This window comes from Equus caballus, chromosome 12 (genome assembly GCF_041296265.1).
Source record: "Equus caballus isolate H_3958 breed thoroughbred chromosome 12, TB-T2T, whole genome shotgun sequence".
Taxonomy (NCBI): Eukaryota; Metazoa; Chordata; class Mammalia; order Perissodactyla; family Equidae; genus Equus; species Equus caballus.
Window position 1 is genome coordinate 2,575,424 of NC_091695.1, and position 19,935 is coordinate 2,595,358.

The 19,935-nt window shown below is 51.0% G+C and overlaps 1 protein-coding gene across 17 annotated transcripts in view; it reads left to right on the forward strand.

Moving 5' to 3' along the window:
• Window positions 1-19,935, forward strand: part of LDLRAD3 (low density lipoprotein receptor class A domain containing 3) — a 417,721-nt gene that overhangs the window by 57,739 nt on the left and 340,047 nt on the right. For 14 of the 17 annotated variants that reach the window (XM_070229298.1, XM_070229297.1, XM_023653878.2 and 11 more), the window contains exon 2: window positions 13,559-13,705. In XM_070229298.1, coding sequence (XP_070085399.1) covers window positions 13,559-13,705 — 147 coding nt within the window. Of the gene's footprint in view, window positions 1-13,191; window positions 13,306-13,558; window positions 13,706-19,935 lie in introns of those variants that run through there. The other 3 variants (XM_070229303.1, XM_070229302.1, XM_070229301.1) reach the window with 3 other exon arrangements.

Genomic DNA, 19,935 nt, shown 5'->3' on the forward strand with positions numbered 1-19,935 from the left:
GAAAATTGCTTTTTAGAAAATTCTGGGGTCCACGACTTCTCAGGAAAGAGAATAATAATATGAATAAAAAATATTTTGGGGTCACATCCCTCCCACCCCCGTTTTTCAAATAAACAAGTTCAGATCAAATTATTATCTGAGCATGAAGAAACATGTTTTCGTTTCATAAATCTTAAGCTGCATACAAATGTGGACTGTCCACAGGATTGAGGAATAATCCTGACTTGCAGGAATGATCCACAAAATGTTTGGTGAAATGCTTTTCATAATATTATAGCACAAAGAAGCAACCATCCGTATTACCATCTACCCACACACTTTATCCCTCCCTCTATGTTTCCATTCATCCCTCCATCCTTCCATCCATTCATCCCTCCACCCTTCTCTCCCCGCCTCCATCCCACCTCCAACCCTTCCTCCATTCCTCCCGCCATTTCAACATTCTTTCCTTGTCTCTGGCCTACATTTGGACACATTTCCTCCTCTGGGTAAAAGTTGTTCATGGGGTTTTTCGGGAAGACAGGCAAACAAACAATGAAGCATTATGATAAGTGAAGAGATAGAGGTTTACGTAAGTTATGTTGAGAGGTCTGACAGGAGCTTGTAAAGTGATCTGGGGGGCTAGGGAGGAACCAACTGCTGAAGCGGTGGGCTGGCCAGGACACCCAGGCCTCCTGTGCTGACCCCAGGACCTCGGGCCTTGCCCTCATGGGGTGGGAGCCATGGGAGGATTTGAAACGGTGAGTGACATGGTCAGGTTTGCTCTCCAGTTGTGTGCAAGTGCATTTTAGGTGTCGAGACTGGAGCCAAGGGGGCCGCCCCCATGGCCGAGTGGTTAAGTTTGTGCGCTCCGCTCTGGCTGCCCAGGGTTTCGCAGGTTCGGATCCTAGGTACAGACATGGCATCGCTCGTCAGGCCACATTGAGGTGGCATCCCACATGCCACAACTAGAAGGACCTACAACTAAGATATACAACTATGTAGCAGGGGGATTTGGGGAGTAAAGCAGAAAAAAAAAAAAAAAAGGATTGACAGCAGTTGTTAGCTCAGGTGCCAATCTTTAAAAAAAAAAAAGACTGGAGCCAGGAAAGCTGGCAAGGAATCCATTAATGCCCAACAGGCAAGGGAGAAGGGCTTGAACCAGGGTCGTGAGTAGGAGGGATGGCGAGGAAAGATGGATGTGGGAAATGTTTAGCACTGTTGATTGATGTGGGCGGGGCTGAGGGAGAGGGATGTTGGGTAGTTCTCGAAATACTGGGTGATGCAGGAGGAGCAGGTTTAGGAGAAACATCAAAAGTTCTGTTGCGGATGTGCTGAGTCTGCTGGCGATGAAAGTACCTGGGGTGGTAGGGGTGATGCGGCTGTGTGTGGAGGGTGGGGTTGGAGGGGAGAGAGCTGAGCTGGAGGTTGAACCTAATGGTGGATGGGATGGCTTTCCCAGGGAAGACGCATCTATCGCTCAAGCAGACGGGAGACAGGATTCTGGAGGCTGTTGAGGGATGGCTGGAGGAAGAGCAGCCTCTGAGGTGACCGAGGAGGCATGGTCAGAGAGTGAGGGTGTGGAGGAGGCCAAGGGAGTGGAGGTCCAGGAGGAGGGCAGGCTCCGGGTGGTCCAGGGCAGCAGAGTTTTGCGTAAGGTAGCGCTGGAATGCTAACCTTTGGATTCAGCAGTTGTGAGGCCATTGGTGACTTTGTGAGGATAGATTCAGGCCATCATGGGGGCAGGGAGCAGCTGGAAGTCAGGAGATTGAAGATCCTGCAGACTGTGGGGTCTGGACCTACATAAAGTTTCATCGTGGTCTTGGCATTCACCGAGCTTTGACTGCTTTCCAGTGTCTGAGCAGTAGTAATCTGAACTGACTCACACTGGGGCACGTTCGAGTCATTTCTTTTTTTTTTTTAAAGATTTTATTTTTTTCCTTTTTTCTCCCCAAAGCCTCCCGGTACATAGTTGTACATTTTAGTTGTGGTATGTGGGACGCCGCCTCAGCGTGGTTTGATGAGCAGTGCTATGTCCGCGCCCAGGGTTCAAACCGATGAAACACTGGGCCGCCTGCAGCGGAGCGCAGGAACTTAACCACTCGGCCACGGGGCCAGCCCCTTGAAGAGGCATTTCTTAATGAGCAGCTCCCTTCTCTGGTCTCTCATCTCACCTGGTCGGATTCTGTTGTGTTCAGTTCGAGGTGGATCCATTTACACTGCAGGTCACCCTTCCTTTCATTATTAATCGTGTAACTACATTGTAATGGTATGTCTTGTGTAATGACATCGTATATGCCCACATAACATCTAGTCTGTATAACCGTAGTTCTTTAATAGTGCATAATAATACCTTTAACAAGTGAACTCTGGCTGATCTTATGGCCTCTGACTGCTGTCTTATAAAATGTCTGAAAATCCCAGAAGCTTTCACTGAATTTTTAGTGTATTTTTTTTTTTTTTTTGAGAAGTTTTCTGGTGCAAGTGATACGCAATGAGAGTTCTCATATTTTCAGATTTGTGACTGCGACTCCAACACCAAGGTGGACAGAACAGCCCCTTGGTTACCCAGAGAGCTTATCAAGGTTGCGTTTGGTCCACCTCCATTTTATAGAGGAGTACACTGAGGCACAGAGGGATTAAGCCGTTCCCTGAGCTTGGCAGGAGCGGAATTAGAATGCAGAGTATGTGGGCTCCAGGGCTGACTGAGGGAGACGACCTCTATAATCCCTCTTTAATTTTTAATTTGCTTTGTTTTCTGGACTGTCATAAGCTACCCTTTGCAATCTGGAAAACCCGAACAGGTTCGCCTGCAGGGTTTCTGCCCTTTGATTTACCACTTCGACAAGTGTCTTGCAAATGTCAGTTGCTCCCTCTGAAAGCTGCTCTCCGTCAGACATGCATGCAGAAGCGGGGACTCCAGCGGTAAATACTGCTTAACTCTGGTATGCTAGGTGTACAAACATCATTTGCTCAAGAAGTCAGCTAATTCCTTATGATGGAGGGCCTGTCGTCATGCTCTGCGGGAGAGAGGGTGCCCGCGTGAGCAGATTGTAGAAGCAGGATGCAGCGGTTTAATAGATTAAGCTACTTAAGGAAATTTAAGAAGACGCCTGGGTTAATATGTATTCCCCATTGGTGGTGCTAACAGGTCGGTGTTGCTGATTCCCCTGGCTGAGTTCCTCTCCTAATCAGAAGTGATAAGCCAAACAGTCGTTCATTTGCTGAGACGCAATGGCAGATTGTGGATAAGCAAAGTGAACTCGAGAGCCTTGGGATTCGTAGGGACCGGGAGGCGGGTCTCCTGGCCCTTTGGAGATTATTTTCTCTTGTTGCAGGGAGTGTGGGACCAGCCGTCTCAGTTCTAAAGGGCAGAGGCAGGAATCGAGTCTCCTCTGGGGGCTGGAAACCAGCGCCAGCCCTGCCTTTTGACGGCTGGGTCTTAGTCTCTGTTTTTGGAAACGAGGAACTGCCTTCTGCACCTGCCTCGCAGGGATGTTTTCAGTTCTGTAGAGGGGGAGCTCTGTGTAAACCCTCGGTATTATTTTTAAATGCTGAGGAATGTATGTAGGACAGGCAGATGGTGACTGCCTGCCTGCGTGGGGACTGGAGCTGTGTCCACAGAAACAGGACGAGCGGGCTGAGAGTTGAGGAGGAACTTGGACGTCATCTCCTACTGCCTTGGTTTACACATGGGGAAACTGAGGCCCAGGGAGGTGGAGCAGCTCCCTCAGATCCCAAAGGTGAATCCCAGGAACCTTTCTCTTGGACCTGCTTCACAACCACGTTGTCTGGAAGGGCTGGTGCATTTTGTAGTTCTGCTGCTGTGCAGAGCCCTGGCAGTGAGGGCTGGTTGGTTCTTAGGAATAATCGAACTGAGACTGTCGTGTGTTAGAAGACACACAGCCAGGGTCATGTTGTGAGCTCCTTGACTGTGTTCTTAGAACCTGGTGTCTGTCTCCAAAGTCTGCTTTTTTGGACCTGAGTGACCACCAGCTCTCAGCCAACCCCACTTCCAGCGGGCTTCCCACCTGCCCAGGCGGCGCCCTTTCTGGAGGGGAAGGGACAGAAGGGGCCCAGTGTTCTCTGAGCGCCACTAACAAGGAGAGTCCCGGAGAATGCGTGGAGGGAAAGAAGTAACAAACACGAGGACTACTTATTGAACCCCAAGTATATGCCATCTACCTCTTACATTTACTTTATCCCTCTATCTGTTGTATATGGGTCTTCTATCCCTCTGTCCTTCAGCAACCCTGCCCGGGAGGTAGGGTTACCCCAGTTTGACAAATGGAGAATTTTAGCTCAGAGAGGGGAACTCACTTATCTGAAGTCACACAGCTAGCTATCGTGATTAGAGAATCAGGCATTTGGCAGTTGTGATTGGGCGTGCCAAATCCCAGCCTTGGCTGTCTCTGCCTCCTGCAGCCCCGTGTTGAGGGGCGAGGGGGCAGATGGCGCGGACTATTCTGAGAAAGACAGCTTTACTGCGGCTTTTCCCACGCTGATGTCTGCGGGAGTTAGCATTTGAAAAATTCAGAACTTCTGGTAGGCCTTAATATTTTTATTTTTGGAATGTCACGGCTTCATAAGTCGGGTGAGTAAATCTATCTGAAGAGCTGTGTTTATTTTTTTCCTCTGCTGTTGGCTTCTACCCGGCAACTGTGGCTGCCTTTCAGAAATGAAGAGAGTTCCTGTAGGCCCCTCTCCCAGATGGATGCCCCTGCACTGGCTCTTTTTCCCCCAATATGAACACTTGCCACCTTTCATCTCTCATTCTTTTATATTTGATGGGGTTTTTTGAAGCTAGACTATTAGTGGTGAATGGCTCCATATGTCTTTCATAGATTTTTCTCAAATATTAGTGTAATTTTTGTTCTGGATAATAAATCTTATTAATGAAACGTTTTTTAAAGCGTGGAGAAAAGAATCAAGAATAATAGAAAGCCTGTGAACTAGTTCCGCTAAATTCTGACATTTTGTCATGCTTGCTTCCGAGTGTTTTGCAGAAAGCTTACAGCTGAGTTCACGTGCGCCCTCTGATCCCGTTCGCCAGCGGGTAACCACTGCCCCGAATGGGGTATTTTTCTTTTCCTGTACATTTTCCAAATGACGTCTACATCTGTATGAATCCTTTAGAGTAGTATGTTTTTCAAGCCTGATTTAAGTGCTATTCTGCACTCTGCTTTTTTCACTTAGCATTAAGTTTCTTGACTTATCCGTGTTGATTCATGCCATCCCAGTTCATTAAATAGAAGCCCTGGCAGTATTCCATTGTGTGAATGTCCCCTGATTTTTCATCCATTCCCTCTTTGATGGACGTTTAGCGTGTCTGGCAATTTTGCCTTCTGGCCTCGCTGCAGGGGATGTCCTCGTGCTGTTCTCTCATGTACGCTTCTCCCAGACCTGGGGTAGGTACCAGAAGACTGGCGGGGTCAGAGGGTCGGAGCATCTTCAGCTTCACGAGGAGTTGCCGATCAGTCCTCCGTTTCCTCCACTGCGTGCAGCGTGAGTTCCTGTTGCCGCACACCGTGTCGCCACTTGAGAACGTCAGACTTCAAATTCTTGCAAGTCTGCTGGGTGTGAAAGAGGACTTCCCGTTTCGTTAATCATTTTCTGATTACCAGCGAGGTTGAGTGCGTCTGAAGTGGCTGCTTGAGTTTTCTCGTCAGTGAAAGTACCTGTTCAGAGGCTCCATCCAGTTTTCTGGGTTGTCTGCGTTTTTTTATGTCATCTTGTAAGAAAGTCCTACATATCGATCTTTGTGGGTTATGTATGTGGCAGATACCATCATCCAGTTAGTGCCTTATCTTTTAGCTTTGTTTATAGTGTCTTTTGATGACCAGGAGTTTTACATTTTAATGCAGTTGTATTTATCAGTCTTTGTGGCTTGTGTGTTTTAAGTCTTGTTTCAGAAATCCTCCTTTACCCTGAGCTCATAGAGAGATGCTTTCGGGTCTAAATGAGGCTCATTTTGCATTTCTGGCCTTATTCCTTGGTTCGCTTTGGTATTTTCCACGCTTGCCCCGCCTGGGTGTATCTGCAGAGCAGAGTTTAGTTTGCAGATCGGTTCCCAGGGACTGTAGGAGTTGTTGGAGCCGCCCCCACGCACACAGGGCTGGGCCCGACTTGAGATCGGAGCAGAATCCCTCTTCTTGACCCTGTGGCTGTTTCTGAGAGGTGCTGAAGTGCAGCGTTTACTGGCCCCCTCTTAGCCTGGCTTATTTGCAAGCCTGAAAAAACTGGTCATGAGGTTGGCCCCTCCCTTGTCCTTCAGTTTAGTTTCACTGCCTGATTCTCACTTCCTGCTGCTGCAGCTGGATGCTGAAAAGACAGGCACGAGGGGGCCAGCTCCCGCTCCAGGTCCTCCCTTGGCCTGACGTGCATGGGACGCTTGGCGAGGACAGGGTTGGTGTGAAAAGAGAGCTGGTCAGAGTTCATCCGAAGTTCCCCACTTCGGTCTCTTTCCTCCTAGGAGCTCAGGAATGTTTTGCAGACCCAATCTCACGTGTCCATTGGATTTGGACAGAAGTATAAATTGGTTCAAGTAGGGTATAAATCAATTCACAGAAGCTGAGAGTGTCAGGATCGGAAGGGTCCTTAGGAGTCATCACGCATTCAGTCAGTGAGCGTTTACTGAGTGCTGGGTGCCGGGTATTGGCTGGTTGCTGGGGAAACAGGAAGGCCAAGGTCCCTGTCCTCATTTTGGGGGAGCAGCCACCACACCACAGGGATCATTTCAGAGTGGGGCAAGTATGATGGGGTAGAGAGGGGGCCCTTTGGATCGGATGCCTTTGCCATTTGATTGTTTAGATAGACCTTTCATCTTCCAGGTCAAGTGTCGCCAGCTATGGCCCCTGGGCCAAAGCCAGCCCAGCACAGTCCCTGAGCTAAGAATGGTTTTTACATTTTTAAATGATTGAAAAAAATTAAACATTTGCAATAGATTTTGATGATAGAGAACACTAACTCTGAAGCTCAATCAAGTGACACGTTACTTGCTCCCTCCTCCCCCAAAAAAGAATTCCCTTCTTTTAATTAGTAGACCTGTATTACAGAAAATTGTTCTCGTTTATTTTAATGTTTTCAATTTCATCAGTGAAAATTTTGTGGAATATTGTTTTCTTTCCTCTTATGTAAGTACCTCTATAATACCTTTAGTTTGGCCTCCTGATCTGCACAGCCCGGAGTATTTACAATCTGGCCTAAAAAGTCCGCAGACCCCTGTTCTTGCTGTGTGACCTGGAGCGGGTGCTTCTTCAGTCTCAGATTCCTTGTCTGCAAGATGGGCATGCACCTGTTCACAGGGCTCCTGAGAAGGAGTAAAGAGAGAACTGACGTTTGAACTCCTGCCATATGGGAGGAACTTCGGCAGATGTTAGATCTCTGAAAGGTCCCTGGTGATCCATTTCTTAAGGGCTGGTGAAGGGAGTGCAAAGGGGGCGGTTCAGGGTGGGGTGGGGCCCCTTTGGGGGTCAGCATCATGACGAACAGCATCCTCCACTGTTGCTGTCCAGCCCCCTGAGCTGCGGACCTGGGACCTTGCGAGGGCCCCGTTCTGATGGCTCACCAATCCCCACGCCATTAATGCTGCTCCGACATAATTGTCCTCTTAAAACGCAACGAAGCATAACTCAAAAATGTAAGTAACAGCTTCGGGCCCTTCACGAGGCTGTAAATACGGGACGAAAATAATTTATAGAGCTGTTTCCTGGTGCAGAACTGTCCTTTCCCCAGCCCTCCTCTCTTTCTCTTTGCTTACCTTGTTAATTCTCGCCAGAGGCTTTCTTCACTAACTCGTTTTAAGGAGGAATCCAAGCATTTGTCATTTTGTAATGGTTGCTGCTTCGCATTTCACAGGAGAAGCGAACAAGAAAGCTGTGCGCGGCGCGGATGCTGGGCGGGCAGCTCGGCTCGCTCGTTCCCAGTGGCCTGCCTCATCTGTACAGTGTTCCCTCAGCATCAGTGGAAACGTGGTGCACTGTACGTGTGAGTGAGAAATCTGTGTACATATGAAATCTGTGAATGCCAAGGGTCTGCAGTCCTGGCCTGAACCCGTGAGGCATTTTCTACCTTCTCCCCTGTTTCCCTCTGCGGCATCTTCCTTGAACAGATGGACCAGCAGAGGCTGGGGTTGGCGTGAGGTCATGGGGCGTTGTGCTGTGCAGACTTTAGACAGAGCAGGGATAGGACTATGCTTAAGTGCTTGGAGCCAGAGGTGCCTCCTCGCTCTAGGCTCGCACATCCCCACGTGGCTGCTGCCTTCCTGGTGACAGCCGGAACGCCCCCATCGCAAGGTTCCACAGGAAGAGGCTTGTTTGATGAGAACCGAATGGCCCTGGGAAGTGCCTGGGACAGATGTCTGGGACTCCATCCGACACTGACGCCGCTACGCGGAGCAGTCTGGAGGCCGAGGGACCTTCAGGGGATTTTCCAGGGATGTTTACAAACAAGTCATCGCACTCGGCTCCCTTGGTGCTTCTCATGTCCCCATGTGTGGACCGCGTGTGTGTGTTTGAAGAAGCAAGTTGAAGGGAAAGCAGATGGCGGTTTTCAGTGGCCTCGTGACGTTATGCAACTTGGCACTAGGCAGTGGGAAGAGGTGTGTTAATTTTCCGGTGAGGTTTTAGGGAAGATCTCCTTGAGATCTGCAAAGTGGAATGCAAAGCCATCTGTGTGTCTGTACGTATGAGGGTGGGTCTTGCTTTGTTGTGCATTGAGCTGCAGACCGGACTGTCCGGAAGCAGCGGATATAAACAGGCCATTGGGCAGAAATCTGACAGCATGACCTGCCGATAGTTTGCAGATGTCAGATCTGTACTGCATCATGACGAGGCGTTCCTGGCGGGAGAAGAGACTTTGAAGGCCTCCAGCTGGTAGAACACAATCCCCATTTTTCAGCTGGAAAAGTCGGCGTCACTAACGGCATGTTCCAGAAGGACAGTTTGGGCGGGATGCAGCAGCTGTCTGAGTTTTTGCAGTTGCCCAGTTTTGGGCCCCTCCTCAGATGTGAGTCTGTGGGGCCAGTGCTGCTGGAGGAGCTGTCACCGCAGGCTGCTCGCCTCTGCCCGCTGGCGGAGGACTGGGATTTCTTTTTGCATTCTTGGGACAGATGGTATAGTTATTTTAAGTGACGTGCTGCAGTGAAAATGGGCAGCTCTTTCTCATTCTTCAGCTTAATGAAAAGAAGAAGAGGGAAAAGGAGAAACCCCAGCTAGCCAACTTCGTACTAAGGGGTTTGTCCTTTTTGGATTCTAAATGTGTCCCAAGACACTGAGATGGGATAAATATTTCAGCCACTAGAAAGTCCTGCTGTCGGGCTGAAAAGATTTCTAACCTGTTTTAAAGCAGACAGGGTAGGAATTTACTTGCACAAATCCAGACACCCCCAGGTCCCTTATTTTTAACTGTATGTGTACAGATCCCACTCACCTTCCAGGGGAATGAGGCCGAGGGTGGGTGGAACTTCCCAAGGAAGACCGTGAGAGATGGGGGTCCCTAAGCCCCGACGCTTGGTTTTCCCCTTAGAGCGACCATGGGTATTTATTGGGGGCCTGCTGAGCCCCAGGTGCCAAGGACGTGGAGCTGAGGAGACAGCGCTGCTGTCCGTCAGGGGCGTGCAGTCTATTGGGGAGATGGCACAGATACGTCAGGAAGCACAAGGGAAAACAGAGGACACAGGCAGAGTGTCCAGCTTTGGAAAAGAAAAACAGAGGGACCAGCTTTAGATTGGGTGTAGATGAAGTACCGTCAGAGTGAGGGATAAAGAAGCCTGCAGGAGGGGTGAGGAGGTGAGCCAGGTGTGTGAGTTTGCGGGGGCAGCCCTAACAGGACCGCAGACCGGGGGGCTTGACCAGCAGAAGTGTATTGTGTCACAGTTCTGTGGGCTGGGAGATGGAGATCGAAGTGGGGCAGGATTGGTTTCTTTGGAGGCCTGCGTCCTTGGCTTGGAGCCGGCCATCGTCCCTGTGTCTCTTCACATGGCCTTCCCTCTGTGTGTCTGTGTCCAGATTTCCTCTTGTCAGGGCCCCAGTCAGGCTGGAGTAGGGCCCTCCCCGACGGCCTCATTTTAACTCACTCCCTTCTTTAAAGGCCCCGTCTCTGAGTGCAGTCACATTCTGAGTCCTGTGGATTAGGACTCCGTGATAGGATTTTTTGGGGGACACAGTTCAGCCGTGATGCCAGGTGCAAAGTGAGGGGAAGAATTGTGTCCGTGAGCAGCAGGCGCAGTCCTTGGTGCTGGGGGGACATGTGTGTCCCAGGAAACGGTTGGAAGTGGCCGTGGAAGTAGACAGGGCTAGATCATGCCCGGCCTTGTAAACCACAGCCAGAGTTTGAGTTTATTCTAAGGGCACCGGGAAGCCATCAGTAGCACCGTAAAACCTCCCTCTGTTGTAGGAGGAGCTGGGGGGCATGAGAAGTGCACGTTGGAGGTTGGTTGAAGCCAGGATTTCTGAGCCTCGGCGCTGTGGACATTTCGGGCGGATGGGTCTGTGCTGGGAGGGGCAGCCCTGTGCATTGCAGATGCACAGAACCAGAATCCACTCACTACATCCCGCAACCAAGAGAGTCTCCAGACACTGCCGCTTGTCCCTGGAGCGGGCAGAGTTACCCTGTGGTGGGAACCGCTGGTTTAAAGGGGCAGGCGGGCACGGTGCTTGGGTTGGATGGTGCCAATTTAGTGAGGCACGTTGGATGGATTTGAGGAAGATTTCTGAAGACAGAATCAACCGGATTTAACTTCTTTTTCCTTGGTTTGTCCTCATGCTTTTGAGTTGGATGATATTGTCACTTCCTTTCCACCCAAGGCCCTTTGCCCCCTGCGTGCATACTGGAGCTGCTCAGAGAGCACAGAGACATTCCTCTGTGTTCTCAGTCACCCAGCCTGGGGATGCCCGGTCCTGCTGGGAGCCTCGTGGCGGCCAGGTCCACCTGTTCATAACAGACTGGTATTTAGCCCTGCATCACACCCTACATTTGTCAAGTCTGTGTGCCGCCAGCCTATCGCCTCTCTGAGCAAGCCCTTTGGAATCTAATCTGGCCAATTTTCTGCCTCCGGAAATCTGTTTATCAGAACAAGATTTCACAGTTGCAATGAGTCTTCCAGGGGCCTTGCCTTGGAGGAGCTGGCTCTAAGAAGCCAGTGTGTGATTTCCTAACAAAGCAGAACGGTGGTCACCTTCTGGAGCCCTGGAGAGCTCCCTGCTGGCTGGGGAGTCCGGGCAGTTGTTAGCAAACAGCTGGAATGTGTGGCTTTCTGGGTTGAGCATCCGAGTCTGGTTGGGATCCAGCATCTGGCGGTCCTTCTAGGCTTCTCTCCTATGTCTTCCCCTCGGGCATCTCGAGCCCTCGCCTGGAAGTGGTGAATTGGTTTCGTGTTCTTCTCAGGGTTGGTGGTGGCTTTCTGGAGTCCGGTCTTGAGAGGGGTTCTGGGATCGAGTGTCGGCTCAGCAGGCAGACGGCCACGATGATGATGTCTGACTTGGTGGAATAGGGGAAATAGTGGCACAGTCCATTTGCACTTCCGAACCATCAGAGCTGTGTGCTTCTTTATGCCATACTCCTCCGTGCCCTGGGCCGAACCTTCCTCACCTGTCTTTGCTGTCGGATCTCTAGGCCTGAGGGCCCTTACATTCCATCTCTCTGTCAGCGTCCACTGCAAATGCCACCTCTCTCCTGGAACCTTTCTTTAATGCCTTGAATTTTGACTTTATCTTAAGAACATTGGGGAGCCATTCAGTGGCTTTTTTAAACTAAGGAAGTGTCATGATCAATTAGCTCTTTCGAAAACTCCCTCTGGCCACAGTGAGGGGAGGGGGGAGGTGGAAAGGCCCAACCGGGAGAGGTGGCAGTGATCCTGGTGAGAGGTGGGAGTGACTTGGGCTCGGGTCGTGGCTGTGATGATGGAGAACAGTGTTCAGATGACTGGCCACCCATAGGGGCTGAAGGAGTGAGGAGCAGACAAGGGAGGTTTTCGGGTTCTGTGCAGGTGGTTGGGGCAGGGCGAGGCCCCTCCCTGGAGCTGCTGCCTCGGTGGGCTCTGGAAGTTCATTTCAGTTGGGAAACTTGCATGTCTGTGATGACTTCAGCACAGTGGGGCAGCTGGTCCACAAAGAATACCCATGGCACCCGGGCTGATGTGGGACTGCTTGCCGGTGGCTGTGTCCACTGCAGTTTGTTGTTGACCGCCTGTTCCAGTTGTCACACAGTTTTAGTGTCACCCCAGTAGTACTGTAGCTGCCTAGGAGAGTAAGTATTCATCTCTGCTCGGAGCCATCAGGGAACACTTCAGAGGGAGGGTAACAGAGAAGTTGTATGCTAATGGTTATGCAGGGATTTACTAGGAGACCCGGTGGTCGAAGGGCTTTCCAGGTAAAAATAATCGCATATGGAAAGGTGAGTGGCATGGAAGAAGATGTGACGTCAGGGATGCAGGAGATGCTTCTCTTTGGCAAAGCTTGTGAAAGAGGGTCGTGGGCCCCACTCTCCTCCTGCTGCCCAGACAGGTCTGGACTCCCCTCTTTTTAGTACATGGTGCTGAAATCACTAGTGTACCCGTGTGCCCTTCCAGCCTGAAGGAGGAGCCCTAGCGTTCAGCTCTGCATCTCTAGCACCTAGCACCAGTGTCTGGTCATAAATATTCAATAAATGCTTCTTGAAGACTCCGGAGGGAGCCCTGGAGGGACTGGTCTTTTTTTTCTCCTTTTCCCCTAAGACCATTTTACTTCCAGAGGGCTCCTTATCTCTCAGCTATTGATCACACTGGCTCAGACTGATCAGATTGATCAGATTCTGGCTGCCTGGAGACTCTGCCCCTGGGGCCCATTGGTGGGTGGACTCAGCACCCCGTGCCCCTGTGATCTTGGCCTTTTCTTTTTGTTTCCAGCTGAGATTTGGCACTTTGGGGTGAGGGCCTTGGCATTTTATGCCTTTGTTCAGTGGAATTGAATCTAAACCTCAGGCTGGGTTCTAAACCCCCGGGAACTTTCGGCACACAGTCAGTGACCTTGGTACCCTCTTGGGAGTCAGGATGCCTGAATTTGAGTTTCAGTTTGGCCTCCCTTCCCGGGCGACCTCTGGCAGGTTGGTTTTGTGGGCTGGGGCTCCAGTTTCCTAAAGTGAAATGATCTCCCAGGATTCCTGCTGACGTGGCTCAACTTCAAGGATGCCGTGAAGGGGCAGAAGGGCCACAGTTCCTGTTGCTGGAGGCCTTGGGAGTGGGGCGCTCACTCCTGTCTTGGAACCTTCATTTTTAGCCACTGCCGACCGCCAGACAAGAAGGTTTAGATTTCACCACGAAGGTTTTTGACGGAGAAAGAAGAAAAGCCAGTGAGCACCCGTTGTGGGCCTCAGGCACCTGCTGAGGGTGTCCCCGTATTTCTCCCGTCTCCCTCTCAGACTCCGGGGGTGGGGAGGGAGGGGCAAGATGGTCAGTCCATCTCACAGATGAGGAAACTGAGGCCCCTCCTGGAAGTCTCACTTATACGCCCGCGCCGAAGGAGAGCCCGTGCCGTTGTAGGGGTACCGCTGTCCTCGCGCCTCTGCCGTGCCGGCTGACCTCCCTGTCCCCTCTCTCCTGCAGAGGGCCAGCTGCTCCCAGGGAACAACTTCACCAATGAGTGCAACATTCCAGGCAACTTCATGTGCGGCAACGGGCGCTGCGTCCCTGGCGCCTGGCAGTGCGACGGGCTGCCCGACTGCTTTGATGGCAGCGACGAGAAGGAGTGCCGTGAGTGAGGGCCTGGCAGGGGTGGTGGGGTGGGGTTGACGGAGGGGAGGGGGGGCCTCAGGTGGGGGTGGAGGGGGTAGCAGGGGAGGCAAGGTGTCGGGGGACCCCCAGGCCGGGGCGGCAGGGTCAGCGGGATGGGGTGGGGACCCCGGGCTGGTGAGGTGAGGGCGGCAGGGTAGCTGAGGGGACCCCGGGCCAGGGAGCTGGCCGGATCAGGCCCTCTCCCTGCGCTCTGCTTGCTGCTGCTGGTGGGCTTGGGCCTCTGGCGGTGGCCTGCCCTCTACCTGTCGCTCTGTCTCAGAGCAGCATGGTCTGCGCAGAAACAGGGGGCTCGGTGGGGACCGAGCCACAGCTCTGGGAGAGCAGAGGACCCTGCCCCACCCTGGGGGACTGTCAGCCTTCACGTTCCACAGGAGGAGTCGGAGACTCCTGGGGTTACGCAGCTTCAGGACCTCCCGACCAGGAAGCTGCAGACCTGGCTTAGAACCCAGGGCTGCCTGACCCCCAGGCCCAGGCCGGTGACCATTGCTCCCATCTTGTACGTTGTGCAGTGTGCCCGGTTAAATAAGGTGTAGCTTGGTCGGTACTGCCTAGCTGGAGAGTAATTTGCTTCTCTGCCTTTCTCTCTGCCGACACGGCCCGGGCGTCATCTTCAGATGGGCACTGCTAGGACCTGGGAGTTCTTTCTGATCTTCCCCATCCCACCCCACCTCCTCCTCCAGCCTCTTTCCCGTTTCGTGCCCCCAAAATGGGCATGAGATCTGGGTTGGTGGTCATCCTTGAGAAAGGAGGCACTTGGGACGTGGTTGAGGGGCGTCCAGGGGGTGGAATGGTCGTGCTCCCTCCCCGTGGACACATGTTCTCTTCCTCGCCAAGTTTGGCCCTGCAGGCTGAGCTCCGCAGCGGCCCCTGGCGGGGGTGGGGAAGCGCACGGAGGGGTGCTGGGCCGGGGTTGTCTGGGGGGACTGCCTTGGGACCACACAACTGGACAGTGGTTCTCGGTTCTTCCCTGCGCTTGGGCACCAAGCCACAGAGCCTCTCTGACAGGAGAACTGTGTGTTCTGGCTGAGTCTGCTCTCTCTGGAAGCCAGCTGAGGAAATGGCTGAGGAGGGGTGATAATCTGAACTTTTAACATAGCCGTTCCCAGGGAGTGAGGCCCGGTCTGTTGACGCTCAGGAAGGAGTCCTGGATCTGGACCCCACCTCTGGAGCCAGCCAGCCCTCCCTCACACGTGCTCCCTCGGGCAGGCCGCCCATGCTGAGATGGGCCCCTGGTCTGACCCCGGGGTCTAGTGTCTTGCCTGTCTGCCTGCCTCTACTCTTCAGAGAGGCTTCCAGAGGGGGTGGATTGGGAGGATGTTTTTTGTGGGAAATATTTCATTTGGTTTGTTGCGTGTGATTTTTTCTGAATAGACCAGTACACACAATGCATTTTTTATTTTTGCAGAATTTAAAAAGAGGTATTATATCTACTTCAGCTTTCTCTGTTTCTAGCGTGGCTTCACAATTGCTGGAAATTTAGTGTTTGTAATTTGAGTTACATATGAGATAGTATGTGTGAGCTGTATCAGCTGTCCAGTTTTGAGCATTATTAAGCACTATGAGTACGTGGAAGGATCCTTTTTGGAACACGGTGTGTATTTGCCCTCCAGTAAATGCAGATTGTCTTCAGCTGAGCCGAGAATATTTGGCAGAGGATAAGTTTGTGAAAGGATGCAGAATTGGGATTGAGACCCAAGTTCTGTGCCCAGCTTCGTCAGTAGCAGCTATGTGATACTGGGGTATTTGGTGACATTCTGTGTCCTCTTCCCATCCGGTTCCATGATTTCAGGATTCATGTGCAGACTGGAAGAGGCGGTGGAAAGAAAATATAAAAGAAAGATGGTGCGGGCAGCTGCCTGGCGCAGTTTGGTTTGGTGTGGAACAGGTTTGTTTTGGCTCTTCTCCATCATTTTTTTCTCCTCATTTCGTACCCATAACCCCCGAGTGTAGTCGAGACTTGATCGACCTTTATTTAGTCTTTTGATCAAAACAATGAAAAAAACCATACACACAAACCCAGGCAGTAAGCAAACCTCTTCTCTGTTGCCCTTCTTTTTTTTTTGGTCCTTAAATGATAAAAACAGAAGGACACTAGAAAATTCAGACAACAGAGCAAGGAAGAGAAGTCGGGTTGTAAAGCAGAATCGACCTGCATTTTCAGTTTCTCACCTGTTGCCTTCCAGCCCAGGTGTTGAGGGTGCCAGCTCTGGAGAAGGACTGTGTCCGAATACCAGCCCCTCCCCTGTGCCATGTCAGATCTTAGGAAAGTGACCAGAATGTTCTAAACGTAGCCATTGGAAGGATTAAATGAAAATTCTTAACTGCCGGTTCCCCAATTTCCTCCTCTCCGGAGTGAGAATATGGGTGCTAATGAGCTCTGCTGGGAGGTTTGAGCGCATGTCACACACGCAGCACAGTGCCGCATATAGCAGGTGACCGTAAACAGGAAGTGATGCTGGTCCGTCCGCACAAACTAATACGGCGTCGTCATGAAGATTGCCACTCAGCAGCCTTCTTTGTTCTGCTTCCCCTTAAAGCCCCTTGCCATGTGACCATAGTTAGACAGAAGAAACTTTTTATCATAAAGGTGATAAAAAATCACGTATTGTAAAAACTGGGGGAACGAGGAGGAGAAAAACAACGGACTCGCACAGAGTCCATCCTGTAACAGAACCGCTATTAGCATCTTGAAAGTTTTCATTCAAGCTTTGCCCAGTTGTAATCACCATGGGTATACAGTTTTATATTTTGATTTTTTTCCCCAGGTAACATTTTAACATTTTTGGGTTTTCTTTTTCATATTTCTCTACCATTTTTAATGCTTAGATGAATAGTCCATGCACTTGGTAAAATATAGTTTATTTACTCATTTGGCATTTATGTTGTGTTCAGTTTTTCGCTGTTAGAAATAATGTTCGCTGTCATGACCACGAGGATGGACATGACTTTCCCTGTTTTGAGAAGTTTTCTTAGGCTGGATTCTCAGAAACGAAATTTCTGGGTTGAAGGACAGGAGCCTTTTCTGGTTCTCGAAACAGATGCCCGCTTGTTCCGCTTACAGTTCGCTTCAGCTCTCTCTCTCGTTGGCAACTTGTGAGAAGTCTGGCTTTATTTTAGGCTTGGCAGCATTGGGTAATATCTCAAAATATTTTTTTTTCTGGCTAATTTAATAGTTGAAAATGGTTATACATTTTAATTTTCAATTTTTTTTATTATCTGAAGAGAGTGAATGCTTCCCCATACCCCTGTTTACTAGTTGTATTTCTGACTTTGTGAAATAGCTATTAACGGACTAGAATAAATTTCCAACTGGGTTGAGTCATTAAATTTTCAGCCTCGTGTATCTGGAGAACCTCTGCTTAGAGTTTTGAGAAAAGAGGCTCATTTTGGGGTAGTTTGAATGTATTTCTGTTTTTGGTTAATGGCAGGCCCTAAATGATTGTTTTATCAAAGTAACTTTTTTTTTTTTGGTAATAAAAGGAATAGAGATATGTTTTAGAAAAATGTGGCAGCTCCTTGAAAGCACTTATGACGAGAGCCTTGACCTGTGCGTCCCTGAGCTTGCTCTGGGCTGTGCCATCCCAGGCACGTTACGTGACATTAACTCATTTGCTTGTCACAAGCCTCATGAGGGACTGTGGGTATCTCCAGATGAGGAAACTGAGCCACAGAGAGATTCCACGGAGCTCCCCTCCTGTCCCAGAGAGTTGTCCCCATAACCTTCCTCCATCATAGGCCTCAGTGGGACCAATCAGTCCTCTCTCTGTGTGTGGCTGTGTTAGTTCCTCTGCGGAATGGGATTGTACTGTGTTATCACTACTAACCGGCTTTTTAAAAAACATTTAAAAATGTTGATGATGTTTTTCTATGCAAGTGATTTTCAAGTGGCTACTAGTCCTGTGAGCTCTGAAAGAAGAGACGACTGAATTCCTGCCGCTCGTGCCACGCTAAGCGGCCGTCCAAAGTTCCAGGACCCTGAGGTGATCTGGAATCCTGGGCCTCCCAGTTCTGTGAGGAATTTGAGCCGCCGTCTCTCTGCGGCCTAACCAATTGGGGGCGAGATCTTGACTGTCTGAGATCCAGGTCACAAAGTAGTTCATTTTCTTCTTTGAAAAATTACAGTGATCGATATCTTTGACTTGGCTTGTACGAACTTTTAAAGTCTCAGGTCCTTTATGTTGTTTTGTGTGTCTGTGTGTGTGTGTGTGTGTCTGTGGAGGGGGTGGAGAAGGAGATAAATTCAAGGACTTTGTCATATGATGAAATTCTGATGGAGTCTCTGAGTCCAGAGACACGGAGAAGTAGGTGCAGAAATGGGATTTGAATTTCATTTGCTTTACTGTCCCCGACTCTTTCTTGAGCACGCCTTCTAATTGCTCTGGCGTGATGGCAGAAATCGGCGAGCTAGTGTCGAGCGGGCAAGTTCGCAGTAAGCGTCTCTGAAGCAGAAGAAATGTGTCCTCTTTCCCTTTATCGTCCTTCTCATCTTCTGCCTCTGGGTGGCGCCACATGTAGGCGTTCTTTTAAACCTGGTGCAAGCAGAGAGATGAGGGAAAAAGCCTAGATTCTGAGTTATTATCCTTCCCAAACTGTAGCAGTAATTTGGCTCTCTCACCAGGGCACCCACTGCTTGGCTCATGTTGAAATGCCCCAGGAAATCAGCAGTTTCCACAGGGTGGAGGCAGCTTGCCCTTCCTCTCCGGCTGCTCTGTTTTTTTCTCACGGGGGATGGTGAGCGCTGATGGCCGTGGCCCAGGAAGGATGCAGCCACGGCGGGGTTTAGTCCTTCCCCGAAGCTGTGTAAAAAGAAAACTGGCCCAACGCCACTGATGTGGGTTGAACTGGATTGACACAGTCCTGGGGATGTAATTAGTTAAGACAAGGTCCTACTGGAGTAGGGTGGGCCTGAATCCGATATGGCTGGTGTCCTTATAAGAAGATGGTATGAGGATGGGTGGGAGGGAGGGAGGGCACCTGACAGCAGAGGCAGAGACTGGAGTGATGCTGCTGCAAACCAAGGGGCACCAGGATGGACAGCTGCCGCCAGAAGCTACAAGGAGTCGGGGAAAGCTTCTGCCCTGAGTCTTGGCGGGAGCATGGCCCTGCTCACGCCTTTACTGTGGACTTTCGGCCTCCAGAAATGTGGGAGAATACGTTTCGGTGGCTCAAAGCCACTCACTTTACGGGACTTTGTTATGGCTGCCCTAGGAGACTTACCCGTCCTTGCCGGGGACCGTTTGGGCTCCTGGCTTGTGTGCGCTGGCTCAGCCCAGTCCATGTGGGCCTCCTTTTGTCACCTCCTGCTGCGTTCTCTGGGAGTCACTGCCTTGTCATGTGACTGAGGCAGCCTCAGCCCCGTCCCCTGCACGCCCCGTGAAGGCTTAAGCTCCTGCCCGGCACTCACCACCCTGAGAGAGCCAGGGCTGGCATGCGTTACCGTGCCTCTTTTCTAGTTTAGTCCTTTTATTTGCTTGTGTATTTGTTTTCAAGGTCTCAGGTATTTCCAGGCATGCCCCCTACTTCACTTAATTTTGTCTCAAATGTGAGATCATAAATCCTGTGGTTAAGAACAGGGGCCTTGGGGCCAGCCTCCACTTAGGACCCTTGAGCCCTGGGCTCTGTTTCACCTAACTCTATGCCTGTTTCCTCGTCTGTAAAATGGGGGATGGTGGCAGTACCTACTCCAGGGGCCGTATTTATAACGTTAAACAGGCTGCATGTCCAGGCCGTAAGCCAGTCGGAAAGGAGCTGTCCTCGAACAGTAGGCACGGTTTCCGGGTGCCGATGGCGTGAAGATCGGCTCTGCTGACCACAGGGCATCGTTTCCAGTCTCTTGCGATCTGAGGGCTGTGAGGCTCGGAGCTGCATGCCCGCGCTGGCTGCTGTCTTCCCTCCGTGAGTGCCGAGGCCCTGGGCCTCACGTTCCTGTGGTCAGTGCTGCAGTGCTGCGCGGTGCTCCCCCAGCCTCCAGCCCGCCCTGGCCCTCCCCAGTGAGCTCGCCTTCCCTGCGGCCCCACCCCTTCCTGCCTTCACTTTGAGACTCTAAGTCGAGCCACCTTTCCTTTGCTGGGTCAGTATTTTTTCACTCGAAAGAGTCTTGAACACACAGTCATGGCTCTTAGGAAATTCACTTTAGCGTAGAGCTCCAGGGGGCCAGCTAGACTCTGAAGCCAGCGCGAAAGGGAAGG